The sequence below is a fragment of the Rhea americana genome, unplaced genomic scaffold (genome assembly GCF_003343005.1).
Source record: "Rhea americana isolate MKP2758 unplaced genomic scaffold, rheAme1 scaffold_625, whole genome shotgun sequence".
Lineage (NCBI taxonomy): Eukaryota > Metazoa > Chordata > Aves > Rheiformes > Rheidae > Rhea > Rhea americana.
In genome coordinates this window covers 5712-30065 of record NW_028186785.1, presented here as the reverse complement: position 1 = coordinate 30065, position 24354 = coordinate 5712, and the positions used below count along the sequence as shown (strand labels likewise).

General features: G+C 52.3%; 1 protein-coding gene across 1 annotated transcript; it reads left to right on the top strand.

Annotated features, from left to right (window-relative positions):
- The first annotated feature begins 6 nt into the window (after positions 1–6).
- On the top strand, positions 7–24354 carry RNF115 (ring finger protein 115). The gene is made up of 9 exons (XM_085320286.1): positions 7–330; positions 12115–12173; positions 14013–14064; positions 17137–17348; positions 17885–17956; positions 18178–18250; positions 20150–20243; positions 22315–22430; positions 22866–24354. Exons 1-9 carry the CDS (start codon positions 238–240, stop codon positions 22995–22997), a joined length of 903 nt encoding a protein of 300 aa, XP_085176412.1. The 5' UTR covers positions 7–237; the 3' UTR covers positions 22998–24354.

Sequence of the window (24354 nt, the reverse complement as noted above, 5' to 3'; positions counted from 1 at the left end):
TGTGGAGGACTTGCGTCTCGTCGGGCCGAGGTGACTCTCTGCGCCTCGGCGGAAGGAGCGGCTGTATCCTCCAGGGAGGCGGCGGAGCGGGCGGCACGGCGCAGAAGAGCACAGCGGAAGCGAGCGGCCAGCGGGGCGCTCCGCCGGCGCTCTACCCGCGCCGGCCGCGGCCTCGCTGCCCCCGCGGAGGACTGACGGCAGGCAGGGAGCCGGTGGAGGAGGAGGGGGAGAGAGAAGATGGCGGAGGCCTCGGCGGCGGCGGCGGCCGCCGTGTCCCAGCACCGCTTCTTCTGCCACAGCTGCAAGGGCGAGGTCAGCCCCAAGCTGCCGGTAAGCGCCGGGGGAAGGCGGCCGAGGCCCCTCTCGGGCGGCCGGGCCGCAGCGGGAGGAGGCCGCGGCCTCCCAGCGCCGCTGCCCTCGCCGGCGGGGGCGGCCCGGGGCTCGGCCCCTCCTGGGGGCAGGGGCTGGTCGTCCCCCTCCCCCCAAATCGGGGCTGGGGGTGCAAGGGTGAACCCCGGCGCGGTTAGGCTGCAGGAAGGGGTGATTCTCCCCCCCCCCCCAAAATCCCCAGGGGAAGGGATGACCCCCAAGTCCCCTCCTTGGCCCCTGTGTGTGGGGGGGTGCTCTGACCAACCCTGTAGACTGGGGGGCGCCCCCCTGCACACACACGCAGCCGATCCCCTTGCTGGCCCCTGCAGGGAAGGGGTGGCCCCCAAATCCTGCTGGTAGGGTAACCCTCTGCACCCCTGCGAATCCCTCATATCCTGCTGATCGCTCTAGGGGGGAAGCGAACCTCCCAAAACTCTGTGGAAAAGGGGGACCCGCCCCCCCACCAAGCCCGGCAAGGAGGTAGGGGAGAGTGATCCGTCCCTGCCCCAACCCCACCGACCCTTTCAGAAAGTGCTGAAGCCTTCCCCATGCCCCACAGACCCCATAGTGAGGGCCTGAGGATGGAGGGGGGGGGAAACGTGTGACACCTCCCCCCTTTCCAGGGGTGACCCCAGCTCTTGCCCTCGAGGGGCAACAGTCAGCTCTGGAACAAGGAGTTCTTCATCACCACTGTCCCTCTGGGCAAGGAGGAAAAAGGAAGTCGAGCTCCGACCTGTCTTTCTTGAGAGCAGGGACCGAGTGCTCTGTGCCTGGGCACCCTGGTTCCCAACAGGGTGAGCAGGGAGGTGAGAAACTCCCTTGGCCCGTCAGCGGGATTGCTGCAAGGCAGCTGAACGTCTAAGCTAGGCTGGGCTGGTGTGACCTCAATATCCTCCCCCTCCTCCTCGTTTGGGACCTCGGACTTTGGGGGTGGAGGGCAGAGGTTGGCTTGTGATGGCTAAGGTTGGTTTCCCACAGTGATGGTCTAATCCTGCTGCAGCAGCCTGGGAGGGGGCAGGACTCCAGTGGGATAGGGGATGCAGACACTGCTGCTGGAGGGCTGGCAGAAGGAAAAGAGGTCCTGGAAGGGAATGGGATGGCTGCCTTCATACAACTGCCTGCATCCTACCTTCTCTAGATGACCCTGCCTGAGCAGGGGGGTTGGACTATAGTCCACCTGTAGGTGACCTATAGTAGGTGATCTCCAGAGGTCCCTTGCAACTTTACCGATTCTATGATCCTTCCCCAGCTGAGCAGTGTGCCGTGAAGTGTGGGACTGAGGGAGATGTTTCTGCAACCTTTATTCATGGGCTGCATCTGCATCAAAGTCAGATTCGCAAGCTGTCCTTGTTCTTCTGCTGGTGGTAGAGCTGTAGAGATGATATCTCAGCACCTTCCTGTCATTCACAGGCATCCCAGGGAAGCAGGTCTGCAGGCAATGAGTTGTTAGCCGCGTTAGCCTAGAAACTTTATTTCTGGGCCACGAGTTATGGGTATTTTCTCTTCCGTTGCTGCCCAACAGCATTCAAGTCTTCTCTGTGCCTTGCTTCTCCTTAGCCAGACAGGAGCAGACCCATGCGCGGACCCCTCAGGAGTGAGCTGGGAAGCTGCGGGGCCCCTGTGTGCGCGTGGAGAGCTCGGCGATCTGCACTGGAGCAGCACTAGTAAAGCACAGGCTGCTACAGGCAGGTTTGGACCCCGGCGCGTGGTTACGCAGAGGGGTCCCAGGCTGGGGCTCCTGCTCAGCCGCTGAGACTCAGTCGTTCCCTCGATTTCTGTCCAGGCTCGTGGGGCAATGTGACCTCTTGGCAGCAAGGGACGTGCAAGCAGGCGCCTCGTGGGCCGCTTTGCTCGGAAAGCGGTTGTGCCCGGCGTGAGCAATGAGCCCCCCAAACTGCCTTTGGCAGGTGCTTCTGCGGACACTAACCACCCTGCTGAGACTCATCCCTCTCTGGTGGGATGGAAACCGTGTGTCTGCATCCAAATCCATCCTGTCTCTTCTTCTGTGGAGCTGGTAGCTTCACCTTCTGGTATTTTCTCTTCCCTCCTCTCTCCCAAATTTTGTTCATCTCTCTCTTTACACCACTTCCATCTGTTGCCGACTTAAGCAGTTTTTCTCTCCAATGTTTCAAACTCTGTTTTGTTAGGAAGAAATGCTACCCAAAAGCTGCTCAAGCCCCTTCTATCTCCAGGACTCAGGATTCCCTGGTGCTGAGGGGATCTTAATAATGATTTTGTTTGTACCAAGAATAAAACTTCTGGCCTGCTCCATCCCTGCAGAAGTCAGGACGCTGCTGTTAGACAGTCGCACTGTGTGAGGCACACTTACATCAAACCTTCCTCCGCTGTTTTTTGTTTGCCTGCATCTGGTCTGCCACGAGCGGTTTCCCTTCACTGCTAAATTGGGAGCCCTCGTGGACTGAAGTCCCTTCTGCGTTGCGTGGGCATTAAAGAGGTCGCTGAATCCTCTGCATGGAGGATGGTTTGCCCGGCTCTCCTGGCGTGTGTCGTTCCAGTTTCTATTTCAAGAGCACCCAGAAACCCAGCTTAGGGTTGAGGCCTCGAGGCGCTGGGAGCCTGTCGTTTTGCCTCTGCCACTAGGTTCTGCTCCGTTTCCCCTTTGGACGGCTATATTTCAGTCAGGTTCAGCATCTTAGAGCTTTTGGTGGGTGATACGATCTCTAGAAATGTAGATTGTTACTGTCTAGGCTTTATAAATAAGCTATATGGAGCTTAGCCTGCCAAGCTGATGAATCATTTCACTTTTTTCAGAACTCCTGTGTTTTTCTGTCCTGGCCGGGGGGTGGGGAGAGGGGAGCTGATGGTGTCCCCCCATTCCCTGCGACCTGCTGGAGATGTTGCTTGCAGATGGGACGGTTCCTCTCTCCCATCAATCAGCTGAGGGACTCGGCCCCAAACCTGTTTCTTCACATTGTCCGTTTGAAGGAAAACGCAGCTCAAGATTTCTGGGCACCCTTTCCAGGCAGGTCACCTTGAGTTGGGGAGAGTTTTGCAATCTTTATCCGATGACAGCATCACATCACTAAGGCTGATTCCCTTTGGGTAGGTAACTCTTTGCCTCAGTTTACCCCCAGCACAGCAATTACTGGGTTTGTACAGGAGAACCTGCAAAACTCAGAGTTGTAAATTGTCTGGCAGAAGCTGGACCCATTTGCTTGAGACCAGGACCTGCCTGTGACCTCTGTTTCTGTCAGCCTGGACAAGTAACTTCTCTCTCTGTTCCTGCAAAAATAACAAGGCTGAGCAGCTCTCTGCCTTTTAACTGCTCTGACCAGAATAATGGCAACCTAAACTTAAAAACCGAGTCTTCAAAGGGAGACTACAGGTTATTTGTCTAGTCTGGAGGAGATTCTTTGTACCAGCCCCTTGTGAGCAAGCAAATCTGCCGCTCACCAGGAGAGGTTTAGATGCACGGGGCCGCTGTCTCCTCTCAAAGCGAGCGTACAACTGCTGTGGTGTTTATTGCCGTTGACAGGACCTGGCGAAGGCTCCCCGAACATCAGTTTTGATTGCAGCCGGCATCCGTGGCGTAGCTGCGGTTTGTTCTCACCTCAGCAATAACCTTGCACCTCCCAGGGAAGGGGCTGAGGTGTTTTCGACCTCCCCGCGCACCCTGACGCGGGGATGCACGGAGCGGGGACCTTGCACGGACGAGTAACCTCCGTGCTGTCTCCAGGCCCTTTCGGGGTGGGTGAGGGCTGGCAGGAGCCCAGAGGGTCCACGACGAGGTTGGGTCTTGACGGTTTTGTTGGATTTGGCTTGATCGCTGCCCGGGTAGCCGGATTGCAGCACAGTCGTGGTTCGATGCTGGCCGGGCGGCTGAGGTTTCACGCCGTCCCTCGACTGCTCTTTTCAATCTGCTGCGTGTGGCAGGTGCGTGTCCTGACGCGGCTGCAGCCTTGCGGGTGTGTTTTATTTTAAAGTGTTGGAGGGGGGACACCCCAGAGATAATGTGTGGCTCAATTAGAGGCAACACGAGGAAAATTCAGGCAGGGGTTTTTGGCTTTCCTGGTGAAGCTGCTCCCGCGGTGCGTACTGCTGCCGTATGCTGGTGTCGAACCTGTGCAGCCCTCCTGCGGAGGCAGTGGCGGAAGGAAGCTGGAATGATCCCTTCTCGTGCCCGCTGTTGCCATCCCGGCCGAGGCGTTTCATCCGCGGTTGTCTCCTGTCCCCGCTGAACTGGCCTGGTCCCCGTTCCCCCTGTGCTGACATGGAGCCATGAGGCTTCACCTGGGAGCAAGCCAGCAAAAGAGCAGTTCTAACTTACATTTCCATACCTTTGATGAGTGCAAAAGATTACGCAGACTTCCACCCTGAGCCCTTGTTGCCACGCGTGGTTAGAAGCTACCGTCTGTGTTGCCGGAGAGCTTGCCTGCATTTCAGTGATGGAGTAAATGATGCCTGACTGTCGTTTCTGTTGCGCTGACGGTGTGATCAGCGCTGTGTGGCTGTGCAAATGCTTGAATCAGCTGATTAAAAACTCCGGGCTCTGGCGATGCCACAGATGTAACAGAGTCAAGGTTAGGATACAATAGTCCCTGTCTGTAACACTGGTGACAAAGCAATTAATATTTATAGCGAAGGGTGTGACTGCATCTGACCGGGAGCCCTGTCCTTGCTCAGGGAGAAAAATAAGAAGCAAGTTCTGAGGTCGAGTCCCAGGGCAGATGAGGGCACGCAGCTCTGTACGTGAGCCAGCAGGTAAGAGGGATGTTGTCCTGGAGCATTTAATGCAACCTGCTGTGACGACAAGAGTCTGCTTTGTTGTCTCTTGGCAAAAGGTTTAAAACCTCTCTTTTTCTTCCTTTTTTTTCCTTTTTTTTTAATTTTGCATAAAATTAGCTCTCAGTGTCATTTGAGCCACTGCGCTCTCTCCCCAGTGACTAGGGAAGATGCTTAGGTAAAAGGTAGCGGAAAATAAGAGGGTACTGAGCATCTTTCCTCTGTTCTAGGCCTCTCAGAAATCAGTAGTTGAGGTGTTTGCTGAGCTGGAGATTGGACCTGGACTGTTAAGTATTGCAGTGCTCCAAGAATTTGTCTAATTGCTTTCTGAAGGCGCCTATACATCCTCTGGTAGCAGCTTTGCAGTTGATGTGTAGCCTGAGGGAGCACCTCGGTGGGTTTGTTTGAAATTTGCTGCCTGATCATTTTGTTCCTCTTCAGGAAGACCTGCCTCGACTGGGCTGAACCATGGGCATGCCCAAGACTCCAGCCTCCGTGGTGAGAGTTAGATGGCTCCTGCTCCAAGCCCAGGACCTCCCTCATAGTGATGTTTGGGGATCTCTTGAGCCTCCCCTGTCCTGATACAGGAGACGTGGCATGCAGGGCCGTGTGACGGGCAGGGCTGAGTACGCGGCGGTTGATGGATCCCTGCTCCCAGCTGTTGCTGGGCTTGGTGCCCCCTTGCTAGTGGGCAGACTTGGCTCCAGCGCAGCCCTCAGACCTCTCCTGCGCTCTGCCCCCGGCAGCTGGTGTGGAAACCATGTGTCGAGCTGCCCTGAGCAGTGGGGGCCAACGGAGAAGCCGTGGCGCTGAGCTCTGAGCACGTGAGATGTGGTCCTGACCCGTGAGTGAGCATGGCACAAGAGCTGAGCAGCAGGTCTCGGTAGCTCCCGCGCGCTCCAGCATCCCGAGGGGGGAAGAGGTGCTGTGGAAGCAGTCACTTGTTATCCTTTCGGTCAGAATATAAGAGCAGGAAAACATTTTGCCCTGGCTAAGGGTGAGGGAATGGGAGGATGCAGAAGAGCCCCATTCATGTACCTAAGGAAGAACTGTGTGCGTGGAGTTGGGGTTTTAGTGCTGATCTTCCTGTCCTGAGCTGTGTATACTTCTCTGGCGAGATCGAGTGTTTCTACCCATGTTAAATTTAAGGCGTGGAGTTTTTTTAATGCTTTGCTCAGAGCAGCTGCCCCTTAGGTGAAGCCAGGCAGCAGTTTGAACCGGACAAGGCTCTTGCACCGTAGTTCAAGATGAGGAGTAAATAACACTGCAGCTGTGGAAATTATGGCAGGGATGTTTGTTTAAGCAAATAGCCTTGGTTGTCCTTGCTGGAGTTTGCCCAGGGTGATGGAGCCGAGTTCGTGCTGCTGAGCTGCAGGCCCGTAGCTGCCCTGGTGAGCAGAGGGAGGCTGGTTAAGCAAGTTAAGCCCGGTCGTGCGGTGTTGGAGCTGTGGGACAGACTGGCGGCAGCCAGGAAGAGGGGCAGAGGAGAACAGGCRAGCTAAGACGTTTGGGGGACGCGGTGGTGCAGAAACGTGAGCTGCAGTGGCAGTCGCTGAGCAGCGTGAGAGTCGAGGGAAACTTCTGCCCTTGCTTTTGTTCCCTCTCCTTCTAAGCCTGGCTTTGGAGGTTAGCTACAAGGAGCATTTCCTTTGGGTTATGGGAATGGCTTTTTTTCAAAAAATATTTAAGAGGGGCAGCCTGTATCTCTCGGCTCCTGCATTAGACTGGAGGCTGAAAACCCTTCTAGTCTATTCTGCCCCGCTGTAGGATCAAGTCTAGCAACATTGCTCCCGACAGACGCGCTTAGGCCAGACATCTATGTGCCACCCGGGTCTGGCTGCTTAGGAAATAATCTGGCTGCTTTCCGCCCGCTAGTGACTGCGCGTCTCTTGTGAGCAGGACGCAGCAGGTTGCCTTCAGGAGGGTGCCGCTTGCCGCGGTCGGAGCTGGAGGGCTCCTCGTGGCACAGCAGCTCGTGGGATTTTGGGTTATTTTCCTTCCGGGAAATGCAGCCCACCAGACCAAAGTGGAGCCAGAGTAATAGGATGCTGTCAGCCTCGCAGGAAATCTTTTCCTTTGCGCTGTGGCTTGTGGAAAATGAGGCCCCTGTGCTCACCAAAACCATCAAGGTGACATTTCTTGGGACACGGGGCATCCAGCAAGCTGCTCCTGTGCAAGCAAGTGACCTGCCCCTGCGGGCAGGAGGCTCTGAATGCATCTCTGAACGGCTCCCGGGAAGCAGGGAGCGACGCGGAGGGCTTGTGCTGCTCCACGCTTGCGATGGCGTGGCAGCATCCCACCCACCTCGCATCGTCTGTTGCTCTGCTGATTTCCCTTCTCCCTCCCCTCTGTAGCTATTTATCCCAAATGCCATTTTTATCTCTGTTCATGCTCTGACTATACGTTTGAGCTTTCGGACAGGATGCTGGCAATTTCCATACAGATTATTTTGTATATATTTATATRTAAAGCATTCAAAAGCTTCCAGAAATGGCCAGAGCTACAGGCAGTGGAACTGCAATTCTCCAGCCGTTTTGCCTGAACGTGGCAGACTCTTAATCTCTCTTATGAACGCTGCCCAACACTCTCGTTTGCTGCAAGATGGGACCACTTAGGCTGATATTTCACCACGGCAGGTGAGACTCATCCCAGCACCTTCCCTAACGGAGGCTCCAGCGATAATTCGCCATCGTTATCCTCTTCCTAACCATAGCCCCGGCTCCCGGGCTGTCCTCTGGAAARGGGCTTCTCTGCGTGCGTGTCCTCAGCTCTGGCAGCAGCGGTTGCACAACCGCTCTGAAACGCATCAGACCTGCAGGCCCTGGGAAACGCAGCAGCGTCCCCAATGACATGGCACGCTGCTAAGTTTAGAAAGTCTTTCTTACGTGGTAGTTTTGACAGAGAAAATGCTGGAAACAAATTAAGTAGAGGATTTTAAGCAGTGCAGAATGCCCTCCTGATTTGGAATTGCCCTGAAGCCTAATAGTGTAATATGAAAGGCGCTTTTTGGCTCCAATATTTTGAGAGCCTAACTTTAGAGATGATACATACTCATTATTTTTAAGAAATGCCAAACATTCACTGTTCCTAGCTTCTAATTTGCAGTTCAGACCCAGCATCTCTGAAGAGGGACACCTGAGAATACTCCACGTTTTGCAAAGCCTTTCCCATCAGCTCCCCCCCCCTTTTTTTTAACTATACTTTTTTGTTCAGGAATGTGTCCGCGCTGATCCCCCCTGCCTTCCCGTTCTCACAGCTGGTTACGCAGCCTGACTTGCTATCCATGATGGCATTTAGCCCCACAATTTGCTCCTACGCAAAACTGAGCAGCGCACATTCCTCTTTCAAATGCACGTGTCTATTCTCGTTAGCCTTGCAATTTGCAGACGCAAAGCCGAAAGCCCCAGACAGATTTTTTTCTAAGAGCTCATCACCCATCAGTTCCCATTATTCTCAAGGCTGGAGTTCTTTTGAAAAGGCACCACATGTTTGGCTGYCTAAATGGGCCGTTGTGAAAACCTGTCCTAGACCTCTGCTGTCGCAGGCTGTGGTTGCACGCGCGTTTTCTTCGGGAGTGAAGCTGGGGTAAGAAACCCCCCCACCGTGCTCCCCTCCATCTGTTGAGCCGATCCAGCTGGCGAGCTGAAAGCTAGGTGCCCCGCCGAAGCCTGGCACCCTGCAAGTGTTACCAGCTCGTGTTTTGCTTAGGAAAAAGCGAAATGAGATGAATTATGGGCGGGCGGAGGGCTTGTGTGCCATTCCCAGGGAAACATGAATTCAAGAGGCAAACTACGTTGGGCTGAACAGGTCATATGGGRGACTGGGAACAGGAGGCTGAAGCTTGCGTTTCATGCAAGCAAAAAGACCTGTGCAGATTTGGARCTGCCTCCGCCAAGGCATTGCATTACAGGGCTGGGAGGTGCGTCACCTTCGCTCCAGCTCTGGTAACGTTGCTCCAGGAATTCGATCAGTTCTCGAGCTCTGCAGCATATTAGGAATTCAAAGCGGGAGCTGGGCATTAGGGAATGCTTATTACATGGACTAGGTGGAGCAACTGGTGCGACTTGGACTTTGCTACCGTGTCTTTGGTTTCCGTCTCCTTGTCAGGCCCCAAGTAGCGGGATTTTGCACCAGAAACACTCTCCGTTTGCGTTTGTAGATGCCTCCACTGGGTTGTTGAAGGTCTGGGAGCTGGGTGTGAGCACTCAGAAATGCGGAGGCAGTACATTCCCTACCCCTTGCAGGAATTCCTTCCAGGCGCTGCTTCTGCCCAAAGCCTGAATGCACAAAATTACCTTAACTACTTATTTTTTTTTGCCAGCATGTGCTTTCCCAATAACTAGTGTTCCACCTAAAACAAGGGGGAACTTGGTACTCCTTGAACTAGGTTTCAGCCGTTGCCATGRATAAGCTGGGCTCTGCAAAGCCTCTAGTGAGACGGAAAGTCACTTAACTGTTTCCCACTCTTGCTGTGACTGGTTTCACATCTATGTGGACACACGCAGGGCTCGAGGCTGGGCTTGGCRGGGAGCTGGCTAAGCGGCTGCAGTTTTTCTTAATCTATGGTCATTGCTGTCTGGGAAGGCTGACAAAGGGCAGCGAGACAGGTTTGGGAGGCATGGCCTTATACTTGTTTGATGGAGACCCTGCAAATTACAGGTTGAGAATCCCTGCCTGGGAGTGGGAGTGCTGGGAATGCGCCGTCTCTGTTTGCTCAGCAGCTGGACAGGGGAATGAGGATCTGGGGAGTTTTGGGGGGGTTTGGCAATGTTTTGCCCTAAGTTGAAGCAGATTCATGGATCTGGAACCAAATGAGGACACCTGTAATTAAGAAAGAGCAACTTTTTTCCCTCTGAAGACATCCCTCCCAACCGCTTGCTGCTCCAGTTGTCTCCGCAGTTGCCCGTGAGCAGCTTTTGCATGCATCAGWGCCCGAGCCAGAGTCACCACGTGCTTACAGCTGAGTTTGGGTGAAGCGTGGCAAGGGGGTGTGGACGTGCTGATGACATTGCTCTCTCTTCTGGGAGCAGATTTTTTTTCTTTTTTTTTTTTTTCTTTTGCTTCTCCTGTGGGATAAATAGCTGACAAACCGGTTGTTGCCCTGCTGATGTGGTCACGAGGACAGTTGCTGCTGATGGGACCGGGGTGAYGGGTTCTCTGGAGCTCTTCCCTTTCGCTGCCAGGGCAAGTGGAGCTTGGCTGGTAATCCCTGCAGCAGGGGCCACAGCTAGTTACAGGGAAGACGGGAGGGAGCCTGCTTGTGCCCGTCACGACGGAAATACTGAGCGTACGCTGCTGCCTCAACAGCCCATGGCGTAGCTAAAGGCCAGCAGGACGCGAAAGCAAACGCAGAGCTGTGCGGCAGGGGACCTTGTTCCCTGTCTGCTGAGCCCTGGGGGGAAAGCTGAGGCCCTTGGGGTAGGGATTTCTCAGCACRGTGGAGTTGGGGAGGTTGGAGCGTGACTTTTCCTGGCTCCGTATGTGGATCTTGCCCTTCTGTAGCACCAGGTTACCGTGGGCTGAGGAGTTTGGAAAAGCTCTCGTCGTGCAAGCGACGTCCCGTTGCTCTGGCSTGAGTGCCGCTGGTTGGAAGCTGAATGCGTATCTGTTTGCCCGGCTGCCCAGCCTGGCTCCTTATTATCTTTCCCCTGCAGCAAATCTTGCTTTGACGGCCTTAACAGCACGCTCGCCTGCGTTTCGCGGAGCAGGGGAAGCCTCTGGATCRCCCAGCTCCCTCTCTACCATTTTTAATGTTTTGCAGCTGCAGAGCAAGCGGCAAAAATCCCTCCTGCTTTCCCAGTGCTGCCCCCGTTGGTAAAGGGACAGCGTGGTCAGTGGAAGGACGGAACAGCAGGCAGAGTTGTCTGTCAGCGATCATAAGCCAGCAAGCCTAGCTTACTTACGGTACTCCCATTTATGAAAATGGCTTGGGGCAGGGGGGACAGCTGTGTCGAGGATATTTCCGCTCTCATAATTGCAGAGTGTCTCTCTGTAAATTCCCTGGGAGAGCTGTCTTCCCTGCTGTGCGAATGGCAGGAAATCCAGCTCTGCGTCGGAGCCGTGTTAGAAACAGCTTGTYGGCTTCCCGACACCTGTTTAATTGAAGTGACTTGCGCTCTGTCACCAGAGCTGGAAATGAGCTTTGCCGAAGGGCTGTTACCAGAGTTTGTAGCGGTTTGCAGCAGGCCTATAAATGGCGCTTGCCTTGAAAGGAGTTATCTGGACAGGCTGGAGGCTGGAGATAAGGACTGTGCTCAGACAGGCTGTGGCAGCGCATCCAGATGTACTGCTGAGGTCTTGGTGCAGAGCTCTGCAAGGAGCAGAAGGCAAGACGTGCCCTCTGCGTCGGTGGATGCTCACTGCACGTCTCACGCCCGGGGCTGGCAGTTTGTCTGCGCTGCTGCTCCAGCAGGCTCTGAACCTGAGGGCTACCAAGTGTTTTATAAACTACTGTGTTCAGCTTTACGTATCTCCTTCCTTCTGAAGGAGAATAAAATGAAATGCAGGTGGGTGACACCATGCAGGGTCCTAAACATATAGCCGTGAGCAGGTGGAGGCTAGCTCTAACCGTGCAGTGAACGGTGTGGCTTTTGACATTGGTTCCTATTAGTCTGTGATCTGTGAAGGACAGAAGGAAGTCTCCTAAATTATTGAGCTTGTATTGAAAGTAGAGCCATGGTTTACTAGCCCAAGCTATAGCTTGGGGGTCAGGAAGTGATTATTTTTTTCCTTCAGTCGGCCACTAACCGTGTGTGACCTTGGTAAAGGCATTTTTCTGTTCCGCAGTTGTCAATTGTGGTTAATAGCATCTACTGTAACYGCAGGGCTGTGAGATCCCCTAAGAAAACAGACATCCAGAATGCCTTTACAGGGCGGTGAAGATCAGGGATCTGTGCTAGACTCTCATGCTGACTGTTCGTGTGTCACCTTTTGAGCCGTCTCTTTCCTGAAATCGCAAGCTAAGTGCTTCGTGGCTAAAACGAACTTCCTCTCTCTTTACAGGAATACACTTGCCCAAGATGTGAATCTGGCTTTATTGAAGAAGTCACAGATGATTCCAGGTAATATACATGCCAGTGCATCWCTTGTTGTAGCACGCGTTGAGATGCCTGGCGTAGTACATCTGAAAACTGCAGATGATAAGGAAAAAATAAGGAGTAAAGATGCAAAAGAAAAGCTTGTATGTTCCTGTCTTCTTYTAGATAAGACTGAAAATACAGGTGGCCATTGGTTTCATGCTAGAGTCACCTGGAGGGTTTGGGGGAAGATTTTTAATAAGATGAGAGTTTTGAATTAAAGCTCCTGTGCACAAAACCTCTTAAAAGTTTTTGAGGTCTGTTTGTTTGGTCCTTTAGAGTGAAAGCTACTATTTTTTAGGAATCAAGCTTAAATTTCAGCAAATCAAAGTACCTTTGTTYTTTCCCCTCTGTTGGGCCCCAGGGCTGTCTCCTGACCACCTCTCAAATCTCACGGCTCAGGCCAAAGAGARGAAATACCTTTTCTGAGGCTGCTGAGCTCAATCTCGAGGAGCACTAACTTGAGCATTGTGGGAGGTGGCCCAGCAGAACACGCCGCCTGCAAAYTGGCCATCCAAAACGCTGCCTGTTCAATGCTTGCTATATTCAGTCTTGAGTAATTGCTGAGAAAACTGCTTTGTTTGGGTTGGGGGTAGGCGAGGAGAAAGGGTGCCAGCGATTACACGAGCCTTTGCTATCTGAGAATTGCCGCAGCAGGAATCTAGGGCCTGGAGTCACTGGTGAGATGATTTCATAGCACACTATGTCCTTTTCTTAAATATAGGTTTATACCTGTCACTTAAGACTGGAGGGGTCCTCCAGAGCACTTAGCACAGATTCCTRTTTACAGAACGACGATGCTCTATCTCAAAAGCCTCCTCCTGGGAGGCTGTTCCAGAGCCCTTCTGCTCCTGATAGTTAGAAACCAGGCTTCTCGCCTAAAACKTTTTGTATGGTCAGCTTGTGCTTAGAGTCAGCGCGTAAACAAGCCTTTTAGCTTTAATAGTCCTTTTTTGTCCCTAGGAATTATTTCCATGGGCTTATATGGAGTGATCGTTGCCTCTCAGCTTTGATATTACCAGATCAAAAAGCTCTCTGCTCGTTGCAGTCTCTTCTAGCATGAGAGGCTTTCCTGTCCCCRTGTCCTCCCCACCTAGCCTCCTGGGCTCCTGTCCCCAGGAGAGCAGAGGTCTCCTAACAAATGAACACGGGGAGCCACCAGCCCAAGTTTGCACTTGTCTCTCCTTCTGCTTTTTGCTGGCTGCAGGGGGAGAGGCGTTTGCTGTGGAAGAGCAGAGCTCCGAACGAACTAGGGGAAGTGACGCCTTGGGCTGGGCGGCGGAGCTGAGGCCGGGCTGTTTTCAGTTGCCCTGTGGTGGAGCTTGGGGAGGCTTCACAGCTTGGAGCAGAGGGCCAAGCTGGCAGGATCCTGTGCATCTGCTCTGCGTTTTGCAAAGGGAAAATGGATCTTCACAAAGCAGCAGTATTAATGGAGCAGTGGCAGCAAAAAGTGTTCCTGTTGCTGCTTGGTGTCACTCCAGTGGTTGAATTGCCTCTTGCTCTGAACTGGAGCCTCTGTGGGGCATCTCATTCTGCTTTTTTTTTTYYTTTTTTTTCCCCTCTGCACAAGGAATCCAAAGTCCTGGCAGAGCTCCCTGGCACRTTCTCGGCAGTCCTGTGGCCTTACCTGTGTCTTGCTCTGTGTGTTTATATAGAGTAATTCCTTCCACTGAGTAACTCGCGTGCTCTGTTTGCTCATCCCTTTCTCGCTCAGACCACATGGGGGACTGTCTTGCCCGCATGAGCTCCCGTCTATATTTAACCCCGGAAGGGGAGCTGGTTTCTGGAGGGGTGACCTGCTCTGACTCGCCTGTTTCTCTCCAGTTTTCTAGATGGCAGCGGCATAGACGACAGCCCATCCACACAGTTTGCAGAGGTGAGTTTCGCTGCCTTGCTTTTTTTTTAAGCTGTAGCTGAAAAGAGGTTTTCTGTCTTAGCTTTGAGCACGGTACAGCTCCCTGTAAAGAGGACAGTTGATCTTTGTAAAAGATTTCAGGAACCTGGTGGATTATTTTGAGGGGGCCATTGATATTCCCAGGAGATGCGAGACCTGCCCAAGATTTGCTCCCTGGGCAAGGCAGGAGAAGAAGGATTTTAGCAAGTATGTGAAAGACGCTCTGGCTTCCAGTGACTGGAGTTGCTGGGATGTGTGTCAGTGATACATGTCCAACCAGAGAGCATCTGACTGTCCATTCTTCCCTGCTCGCTGTTGTTCTRAGCACAAGAAGGTTTTACCAAAACTGGAACTATTTAAAAAGTCAAAGCCTATAACAAAGTCRGTTTTATAATTCAGTTGCGTAGGCTCCCAAACAGGGGCTGATGGGCAGCAGGGCCTGGAAGCACCTTTTCTTACACCATTACCTAAATTCACAAGCAGCCAGGCGCGTGCTGAGTCAGGCTCMACAAATTCCCCGCTTAGCTCATGCTGTAACCTTGCCTGGTCACCTGGGAGCGTGGTGGCGGTGGCAGCACCTCTTCCAGACCCCAGAGAACGGCAGGCTGCTTCGCTGTCTGACTGCAGACTCTGTTCTTAAGGGCTCTGTAAATAAGCTTGGTTGAGCTGTAAAAAAGATGGAAATGGAATCCTCTCCTCTGCTTACTGGCCTTGCTTGGAGATCAGGTTATTCATTTGCTTGGTTATTGAGGAGTTTTAGTTGTTTCCTGGTCCTGCTAGGCTCTTCAGATCTCCTGGTGTCTTGAGGCACAGTGCTCTGGCCATGCTAAGGTTATCCCTGGGTAGGTTTGGAGTATGTGTGTTGCTGAGCCTTCCTTTCGTGTGCTGCACCAAATCCACTCAGTTTAATGCCAGAAGCGGAATCACGAAATAACTGGAATTCCTTTACAGCTTTGTGTTTCGAATCTGGATCCCTCCTGTTTTTTTTTTCCACTTGCTTTGTTTATGGCCAGTTTGCCTCTCCTCCCCTCTGGTTCAATTGGATCCATTTGTCTTCTGAGCAAAACTGTTGCTTTTATAGTGCTCCTCCCCAGCATTGTATCCCAGAAATGCCCATGTTTCGGCAAGATAAAGTGATCCCTTCGTGCAGCCCGTGTGTCAGTTTACAAAGAGCTCTGGGATGCCTCTGAATGAAAGGCGCTATGTAAATGTAAATGGCTTTTAGGATTAATAATAAATGAAGATATTCTCTCAGCAGCAGGCAAGGCTGTATCTTCATCATAACCAATAGACGAACAAGCAAAATTCTCATCTGTGGGATATTAATTCAGAGAAGAGGTCATAAACGTGATTTCTCCCTTCCCTCTAGTACTCGGCTGATCTGGGCAACGTAAGAGACTTGTAAAGTGAGCTAATTTGGTGTGAAATGGAAATGAAGCTGCTCTCGTGCTGTCATAATGCATGATGAGGGTTAGCRCAAATAAGAAAAGAGCAGCCCTTGCGTTATGCTCTGTAGCATTTAATTCCTGCAGTAAATCTGAGGGCACTGCTCCTTCTAATATCGCTTTTAGAGCGCGGAGCCTAGCCCGAGCATATCAAGTGTAAACAGCAGCGTGCTCCCACGTGGCACACAGAGGGTTTCTCGTCTGACACTCCTTGTTTTGTTATGGCCTGTGAAATTTTTTTATAAACCCGAACCATAAATCTTCAGTGCCCTCCTTGTAGCAGAGCATCAGCTGTTATTTTAATCCCTGGGTAATCTGAATTGCAGGAGAAATCCCTCCAGATGGACTAAAACCAAATGAGTTTTGCATGTGAGGGTAGCCAGAGTGGGTGCTCGGCTCTAAGCTGTGGCTTGGGGACAGGGTTGCTCTGCCCTGGATCCCTGCGTGTTGTCGTACGCCCGCCCGGCTCCTCTGCAGCCGGCAGCCTGGAGCAGGGACAGGAGCCAGGAGCTCTGCAGATTCATTGGTTGCTCCCAGCAGTGTCCGACGCAGGCAGTCTGTCCAGGCAGTCTCAGCTCTCGCTTGGATTGACACCAGGCTGGCAATTTGACTTGGTCAAGGAGCGTGTGGGTTTTGGCACGGGCAGCAGCGTGGCTGCCTGCCCTCGTGGTGGGAGATCTGCTGCGGGGCCGGGCCGTGGGCCCGGGCCGTGGGCTTACGTGTGCAGCCGGATCCCACAGGACAGTGTTGTCTGAGTGAGACCTTTCATTAGCAGCAGTATCCTGCCAACCTGTTTTGCAGCATCAGGTAGCCTGAATTGGAGGACATAGCCGARGGCACAAAGCTTCCTTTTTTGGGGCTGTACTTCTGTTGTCCCTTTGGCCATGTCTGTTTGCCACCTGTGGCAGTGAGGACACTGAGCACTCTTCATACTTTGTGGCTGTAAGTCTCCCTTTGCTGGAGAAGTGGAGATGCTGAGAGGTGATGAGACATGCTAGAAGCCCTGCAATGAGCCTGTGGTAGAGCAGAGACTTGGGGCCAGGGTTTCCAGGCTGTGGTCCAGTGTTATCTCCCCCAGTAGCTCAGCTCTTTGAGGGAGGGACAGACCCTTGTAGTGCCTGGGATGGCTTAGCAAAATATATATTCTGTTGGGATCTGTGCATAGCAGAAAAGAGTCAACATGTTGGTCTTCCTGGGGGTGGTACATCTGATTAATTTGGGCTATAATTAAGCATGTTTGCCAGACTTTTTTTCTGGGAGCCATGGCAACCCTCTAAATTTGCTAAATTGCTTTTGTCAAGATGGACTGTGTTTCCCTTGGCCAGCTTTGCAGGGCCGTTTCCAGAGTTATCGCGGTGCTGAGGTCTCGCTTGCCGACAGCAGTGGCAGGTCCAAGGTCCTGGCCCCCGAGGAGGTGTCTGGCTGCGCCCCCGTAGCAGAGTCCCTTCTTCTGTCACAGTGGCAGCTGCCAGGGTGCCCTTCCAGGAGAGGAGCAGCTTGTGGTCCTCACCTGGTGGAGCAAATCCCTGGTTACCCTCGGCACTGGCAGCACAGTCTTGCGGAGTTGCTGGGTTTAATGACAGAGCTCCGTGTGTTTTTGTCTCACCAGCTTTGGGACCATTTGGACCACACAATGTTCTTTCCTGACTTCAGACCCTTTCTGAGTAGCAGCTCACTGGATCAAGACAGCAGAGACAATGAGAGGGGCCACCAAGCCCATGCCGACCTCTGGGGACCAAGCCGACCTCCGCGATTGCCCATGACACGGAGGTACAGATCCCGAGGCAGCTCGCGCCCCGACAGGTCTCCTGCTATCGAAGGGTGAGTGTCTGAAGTGCCCTCTGGAAGTGCCTCTCTGTCCCTCTTCAGTGAAAAATGTGGGATCCCGGGGAGAATTAGTGCAAAATTGCGACTCTCGCACTGATGGTGGGAGACCCCTGGGACCAAGGAAGCACAGACTTTCACATCAGATGCTCTGCCCTTTGTCCCTCTCGGCACGAATCGTCGCGGTGTAGTAGCTGCGTGGTGGGAAAGGTGGGTTTTTGCCTGTAGCAGTGCCAACTCTCACCACAAGGAAACAAGTCAGTGTTTGGGAAAGTCAGTCATTTCCTTTCCCTCTCCCGGCCCTCCCACGCTCTCTGAGTTAGCATCCCTCGTTCCTTCGTGCTGAGGCTCTGTCTCACGGTTCACCCTCCTGGACAGGGATGTCACCGGATGCGAGTTTTGCAACAGTACGGCTGTGATCGAGCGGAGTAGTGTTTTGTGTTTTGCTGCCCCTTCTTGCTAAACTGTTGCTGCTRCCCTGTATTTGTTTGCTCAACTTGTTCCTCTTCTCTTTCAATTCCTCCCCTCTYTAGAATAATACAACAGATCTTTGCAGGGTTTTTTGCGAACTCAGCGATTCCTGGCTCCCAGCACCCTTTTTCCTGGTGAGTAGCAAGCCTGGTTTTGCTCATGGCTTTGATCATGGCTGTCCACAAGCTAGTGTGTGAACCTAGTAAACAGCAGCTATCTGGCACTGAGGAGCTCTCTCTCCCCAGGTGACCAGTGTCACTGCTGGCATAAGGTTTCTCTAGGCGTATCGCGCATGTCTCGAGGCTGGTTTGGCGTGGCTAAAATGGCTTCCTTGAATCTCCGTTCCCTTCTGCAGGAGTGGGATGCTGCACTCGAATCCTGGGGACTATGCATGGGGACAGAGCGGCCTTGATGCTATTGTCACCCAGGTAAGATGTGTGTGTGTGCCCAGCTGGAGGAAAACCCAAGCCTGCTGTCCTGGTTTTGGTCTGTGCCTCAAAGTTTTTGTCTGCTTCTTCTCTTGCACTCCTCACCAGTCAGTCCCACTGCTGGAGAAGAGCCCATAGTTTCCGATGAGGGCTAGAAGAGGTCGTTGGCCTCTGGCTTGGTGGCTGCTTGTGTCCTGCCTCCTCAAAGGGGGCTCAGAGCTGGGAATTGGACCTTACTTGTAGAAATACAATATCTTAGTTTGCCTCTTTGCCAACTTACGTGTGGTACAGGGGTTGCAGGTACCTTATAACAGGCTCACCAGCAGCTGAGGGTGAGAATCCCCTGCATCAGTCCTGGATTTCTCACCAAAATCAGCAATCTGGAGTCATGAGCCATTTCCTCCTGTGGTTTGTGGAAGGAAGAGCTGAGTCCTCTCCCGATCCCTCGAAGCATTGTCTGGCTCCTTTGAGGATCGGGGGTGTCCAGCAGCCTCCATCCACAAACAGTCTCTTCCAGGGTGTTGGCGTCACTGGGATGGAAAGGAAGAGCAGACGGATGCTTTACTGGGAGCTAATTTCACTGCTGTTGTCGTGCTGACACCTCCTGAAAGCGCCTGGCAAAGCCATCTGCTGTCATTCATAACTAGCCCCCGGCTTCCCAGGCTGCATCACACACCCGTCTCGCCCGCCTTACTCACCGCTTCCCAAAATGAGTCTGCAGCCCACATGGCCGCTTGGAGACAGGGCCTTCCTCCTCCCACCCCACACCCAGCAGAGCAGGGCAAGCCCTGGCAAGTGCCGCAGTGGAATTGGGTTGATGTCGCAGTTCAGATTCCGACTGGATATAGAGCTCCTCTTGGCTCCCAGCAGTGTCTGAAGGAGCAGTCCTGCCCATCCCAAGACTTCGTGTCAGACCAGGTGTTTTGGTGTGACTTTCAAAGTAAATGAGACTCCAACAAATGCTTCTTTGTCCCCTCCCTGACCATGTTGGAACACATTTGAGCCAATTGCTAARTGAATCTAGGTCTTAACAGTGTAAAATGTCTATGAATCATATAAAACTGTAACACTAGGAAAGAGATCCTGTCAGCTGCAGCCCTGCAGCCCATATGAAATGTTAGAGACTCCATGCTGGAGATACAAACCTGTAGGAAACCAGGCTTGTTTGGTACAGTCGCTCCTTGATTTGATGGTGGTAGTGGACTAAACAGCTTCTCTTTATAGCTTCCCCTCGCCCTGTGGGGTTGCCTGTGCTCCCACAGTCTGGCTGTGTCCTGAGAGAGGCAGAAGGCTCCAGGCTCCCTCATTTCTACAGTCTGAGAACTTTTCTTTTCTCAGAACATGTCCACTGACTCCCTTTCAGTTCAAAATCCTCCCCAACTAAAGGAACACCCTCCCCTTTATCCGTGGCATCGTTTCCYTTCCCTCCCTGGCCCTTCAGTTTCCCAACCGTTGATGCAAGAGAAATGTCTGAAAATACAAGKTGGAAGGAAATGATGAAAGAAGTAGGATCGCTGAGGCTGGAGGCATGAAAGTAAGGTTCAAACACCAAAATTGCTGCTGCAGAGAAMAATCACCTGTGCACTGAATATCTAAGCCAGCATGAAATGGCCTTAACTTGCTCATAGCAGGTACAAGTTGGGCAGCAGGAATGTTTCTAGTAAGGGAGCCTTGATGTGGCTTGTATGGAAAGCTGGTGAAATCTGTCGCTGGGGATTTTAAGGAGCAGGTCAGAGTGACATCTCCCCGGGACGGGCTGTGCTGAGCTGTTCCTGCCCTGCTCTTTGTTTTCGGGCYGTAGTGCTCTCCATGCTCTGTGTTTGTACTGAGGATGCTCTGCAAGGCAAAGCCGTGTTTGTACTCCTGACTACAGCGTGCATTTCTTTCTATTCTTTCCAGCTCTTGGGACAGTTGGAAAACACAGGACCTCCTCCAGCTGACAAAGAGAAGATCTCATCTCTCCCAACAGTGACAGTAACTCAGGAACAAGTTGGTAGGTGAAACACAGTGTCCTGTCTCTTCCTCTGTGTCCGATGCTTGTCATTTGTGTCTGAATGCTTTGATGTATGAAGGGTCATTGCAGCGCCTCAAAGTTTGTCTCTAGGGCCTGAGCTCCTCACTCCTCCTGCCAAGGACCAGCCTCTTTGCTGTATCCTTGTGTATCCCTGATGGCTGGCTCACGCATGAGGGTAGAGGGCAGCACTGCTCCATCCTYCTGAATCACTGGCTAGATTCACTGCTGGAAATATTCATGATTTTTAGCTCCAAAGATCCTGAGCTTTATTCCTGCTGTCATCTCTGGTGTTCAGTTCWTCTTGGACCTCTCATCTCAGATCTCTGCCAATCTAGTCCATCAGGAATTGAAAGCAAAAACCTTCACTCTATAGAGCATRTTTGTGCAGTCTCTAAGCACTGCCTCTTTGGCCTACCAAACCTGTGACTGCTTGGCCTTTTCTAAAAACTTCTGTTTATTCTGTTGTTTAAGGTCTCGTTAAAGTTGGACTCGGCATGTTGCTTTCCTCCCTTTCAGACTGGCTCGCATTAGGACTGGTAGATCAGACTCTGAACATATTCCTGCTGAATTACCCCTGAAAATGTCATATAAAGATCATAAGTTCCTGTAATGTAGCCAGCAGGAAAGACCTATGGGGTTTTTTTGTAGCATTTATGGTTTTGTAATTAGCTCAGCCGGGGGATTTATCTCCCCATATTTGCGGAAGGCTGTTTCTGAAGGCTGCTCAAAGGATCCCTTTCCCTCTGAGCTGCTCTATTCCTGGAAACTAAACTGCTCCATTAAAACACACTGTTTGATTAGAAAGGCTGTTTCCATGACAGATATTTTTGTGTGGTTCTTTTTATACACCCATGTCTCTTATTCTTGTCTGAGAAGCCAAGAAGCATCTGAATTTCCATGTTGTAATTCTCAGTCCTGCCTGTTTGAACTGACAGGGCTCGGGCTGGGCTGCCTGGCAGTCGGGAGAGGATTATCATTGTGAGCTTGGTCGCCCTGCTGGTTGCGGCKGGGAAATTTGTGTTAGCATTATAACAGCACTGTCAGCCTTGGTATTAAGGAAGAGAAACCAGRTTTTTGCTCTCTCTCCTGTTTGATGTTACGTAGCAGCGTGCTGTGCTGTTGCAGAGGAGGTCGTGCGTTGGAAGCATTCCCGACTAGCCTTGCAAAACTATCATTGTTCCAGGTGAGGAAGTTCTGTCAGGGCTTGGCTAAAATACCCTTAGTTTGAATTGCCTTGTCAGTTAGCCTAATGCAGAAGGCATACAGCAGATGCTGATGCCGCTTTCAGCTTCTACGATAGCAGGATTTGCACCAGGTGCTACCTGGGGGTTGGCCATCAGGAATACAGCAGTTGTTTCTGTCCGAAAAGGAACTTCAGGAATTGTTGAAGATCCCAGAAGTGTCAGTAAAACCACCAGAGAGCTTTGCAAAAGGGCGAGAGGTGGTTCTGCTTCCTTGTTTGTACTGCCTAGGGCTTGACCTGCAAATCCAGCACGCTGAGTAGGACGTCCCTGTGATGGAGCGCCAGGTGTGGTTGGAGAGCTCATGCTGTTGAGTTTTAGGTGACCGTCATAAGCTGTTTTGCCTAGGGATCCTCCAGAGTCAAGGCAGAGAGGAGGCTCCTGCCGAGGGAGACTGTCTCCCAGCTGGGTCTGGACYTTGCTCTGAGTCCTTCTCTCCTGGGTGTATCAAGATCAGTCAGTGACTGTCCTGTGCATTAGGGGCTCTGAGCATCTCCCTGTGGGGAATKAAAACTGCCTTTTTTTCCTCCTGTTTTGCCAGGGAGGGAAGAAAGAACATAAATGCTGTCACTCCCCTTCCTCTGCAAACTTTCCAAAGCAAACTCAGCTGTGCGCATCTCTGTCACTGGCTRCTTGAACCATCTGTCCTGCTGCTTCCTTTCCCCCGGGCAGCCTGTCRGAGAGAGGCATGAATCCCCTCTGGGCTCGCAGAAGTTGGGCTTGTTATTACCAGAGAGCTAAAACTCTCTGCAAGTTACTGTTGGTGCCCTGCCTGCTTCACCCTCCCTTGGTCTGTGCGTCTCTTCCAGATACGGGTTTGGAGTGTCCTGTGTGTAAAGAGGACTACACAGTAGCGGAGCAGGTTCGGCAGTTACCGTGCAATCACTTCTTCCACAGCAACTGCATCGTGCCGTGGTTAGAGCTGGTAAGAGCCTCTGCCCGTGTGGGAACCCTGCGGATGAACGTGGCTGTGAGCTCAGGTCCTGGTCTGGCGGCTCCAAACCAGGCTCTGGAGGTGCCACTAGCTGGATCTGACTGTCTCTGAGCCAGCTCCAGTTGCCTGCAGGTGTGAATCTCTCTTGTAATAGTGAGAAATGATTTGGAAAGCTGAGTCAGGTCTCAACACTCCTCTTTGTTAGGACAAAAGGTGGATAACGGGGCTGTAGTATGTCACGCTCCTCTAAGGCCACGCTTCCAATTGCACCTGCGTCAGCTGGAGCCGCGTGGGCGCTGCGGTACGGGTGCAACAGCCGTGGGCTGCAGTGCAAGGACAGTGGGCAGGAGGATTCCTCCAAGCCGTAGAACGGGAAATCAGCCATCCGCGTGGCGTTTTCATGAGACCCCCACATTTCCCTTGCAGCACGACACGTGTCCCGTGTGCCGGAAGAGTTTAAATGGCGAGGATTCGACTCGGCAAACACAGAACCCCGAGGCCTCAGCAAGTAACAGCTTTAGCAGTGAAAGCCAGCTACACGATCGATGGACTTTCTGATGCTCAAGGGCTTCTTGGGGGCTCTGGCCGGAGTATTCTTACTACAGATGTACATTGTATTATAATTCAAACAAAAAGAGTAGCAGGAAATATAGGGCAGGGGAGGGAACCCACCCCGTGATATTACTGCAATGAGTGCTGTCTTTTTCCTGAAACTTTAAACTAGTATCTCCGAGCGAATCGCGTCTCCATCGGAATCGCCTCTTTAGTCCTAAATTCAGAGTCTTTGAGTGATTTGACTTGATTTTATACTTGTGAAACCTTTACGCAGATGTGGCCCCTTTGAAGGGGGTGAGGAGGGCAGGGAGGTTCGCATCCGCGGTGCGGACCCTGTCTGGGTCCTGAGATCTCCCGCGCAGCCCTGTCCGCGCGGGGTCGGCTCCCCCTGCCCTCACTCCGCGTCCCCCCCACGGAGAGGTGGCAAAGGCRGGGAAAACGCCCCCGTTACCGAGTTCCTTTCGGCGAAGGAGGGCATGGAAACAAGACGATTTTTGACTTCTCTCCTCCGGCCCCTTTCCGTGCCCCTCGGATCGTGTGGGTGGAACCGAATCCAGGAGTGGTTTTTTCCTCTTCTCTTGAGCGYGAGCAAAAATGTCTATGAAAGAGTRTTCTAGGTTTTCCCAAGGGAGAGGCAGAGGTGAAGATGGAGGTATCGAAGGGTCTCTGGATCAGGTGTCTTACTGAGGCGTGCTGGCGGAGAGAAGTGCGCTCGTGTGGTCGGGACGCACAGGAGCCCACGGTTCTGGGAACAGGAATGCACAAGCGGGTTTTTTGTCTTGTGAACTTCTCTCCTCTTTTTTTTCCCCCCTCTCTTTTCCTTTTTTTTTTTTTGTTTTTCTTTCTGGTCCTTCTCCATGTGCCTATGTCCCCAGGTCTGTCCAAACCTGTCCCCCACCCACAGTGAGTCATTTAGGATCCTTAGCTGGCTTGTATCATATGGACCACATTAAAGGCACCCTTCAGGAAAGCAGACCTAACTGTGCATAACCATTTTACTAGCTGATTCTTCGGTGTTTAACACAAAAATCTTAATTCTCTCTTAGTCTGGTAACTTTAAGAGAATCTCTTTATTTTTCGCAGATTTTTTTTTTATTTTATTTCTATTCCACTTCTGTAACATTTCATCCATGTTTGACTTCTTGTTTTTATTGTCCAAATCATGTCTGTGCTTAAGGCACCCACTAAACCACCGTGTGGCAGCGTTAAAGCCCCGGCTCAGCCCGGCAGCAGGCGGGAGGGAGAGGTAGGTCGCGTCTAAACATGTCGCCACTTCATTGCTGTAACGGTGTACTACGTACACTCGATTTAAACTAGTGTTTTGTTTGCTATTAAGTCAAATAAAGGCCTTTATAAAGAA

Bases quoted from the DNA above. Each gene is read 5' to 3' on its own strand.
- RNF115 (XM_085320286.1), top strand. From the start codon at position 238: ATGGCGGAGGCCTCGGCGGCGGCGGCGGCCGCCGTGTCCCAGCACCGC. The intron at 12,174-14,012 runs GTAATATACATG...GTTTCTCTCCAG, and splicing joins GAAGTCACAGATGATTCCAG to TTTTCTAGATGGCAGCGGCA. The intron at 22,431-22,865 runs GTAAGAGCCTCT...TTTCCCTTGCAG, and splicing joins TCGTGCCGTGGTTAGAGCTG to CACGACACGTGTCCCGTGTG.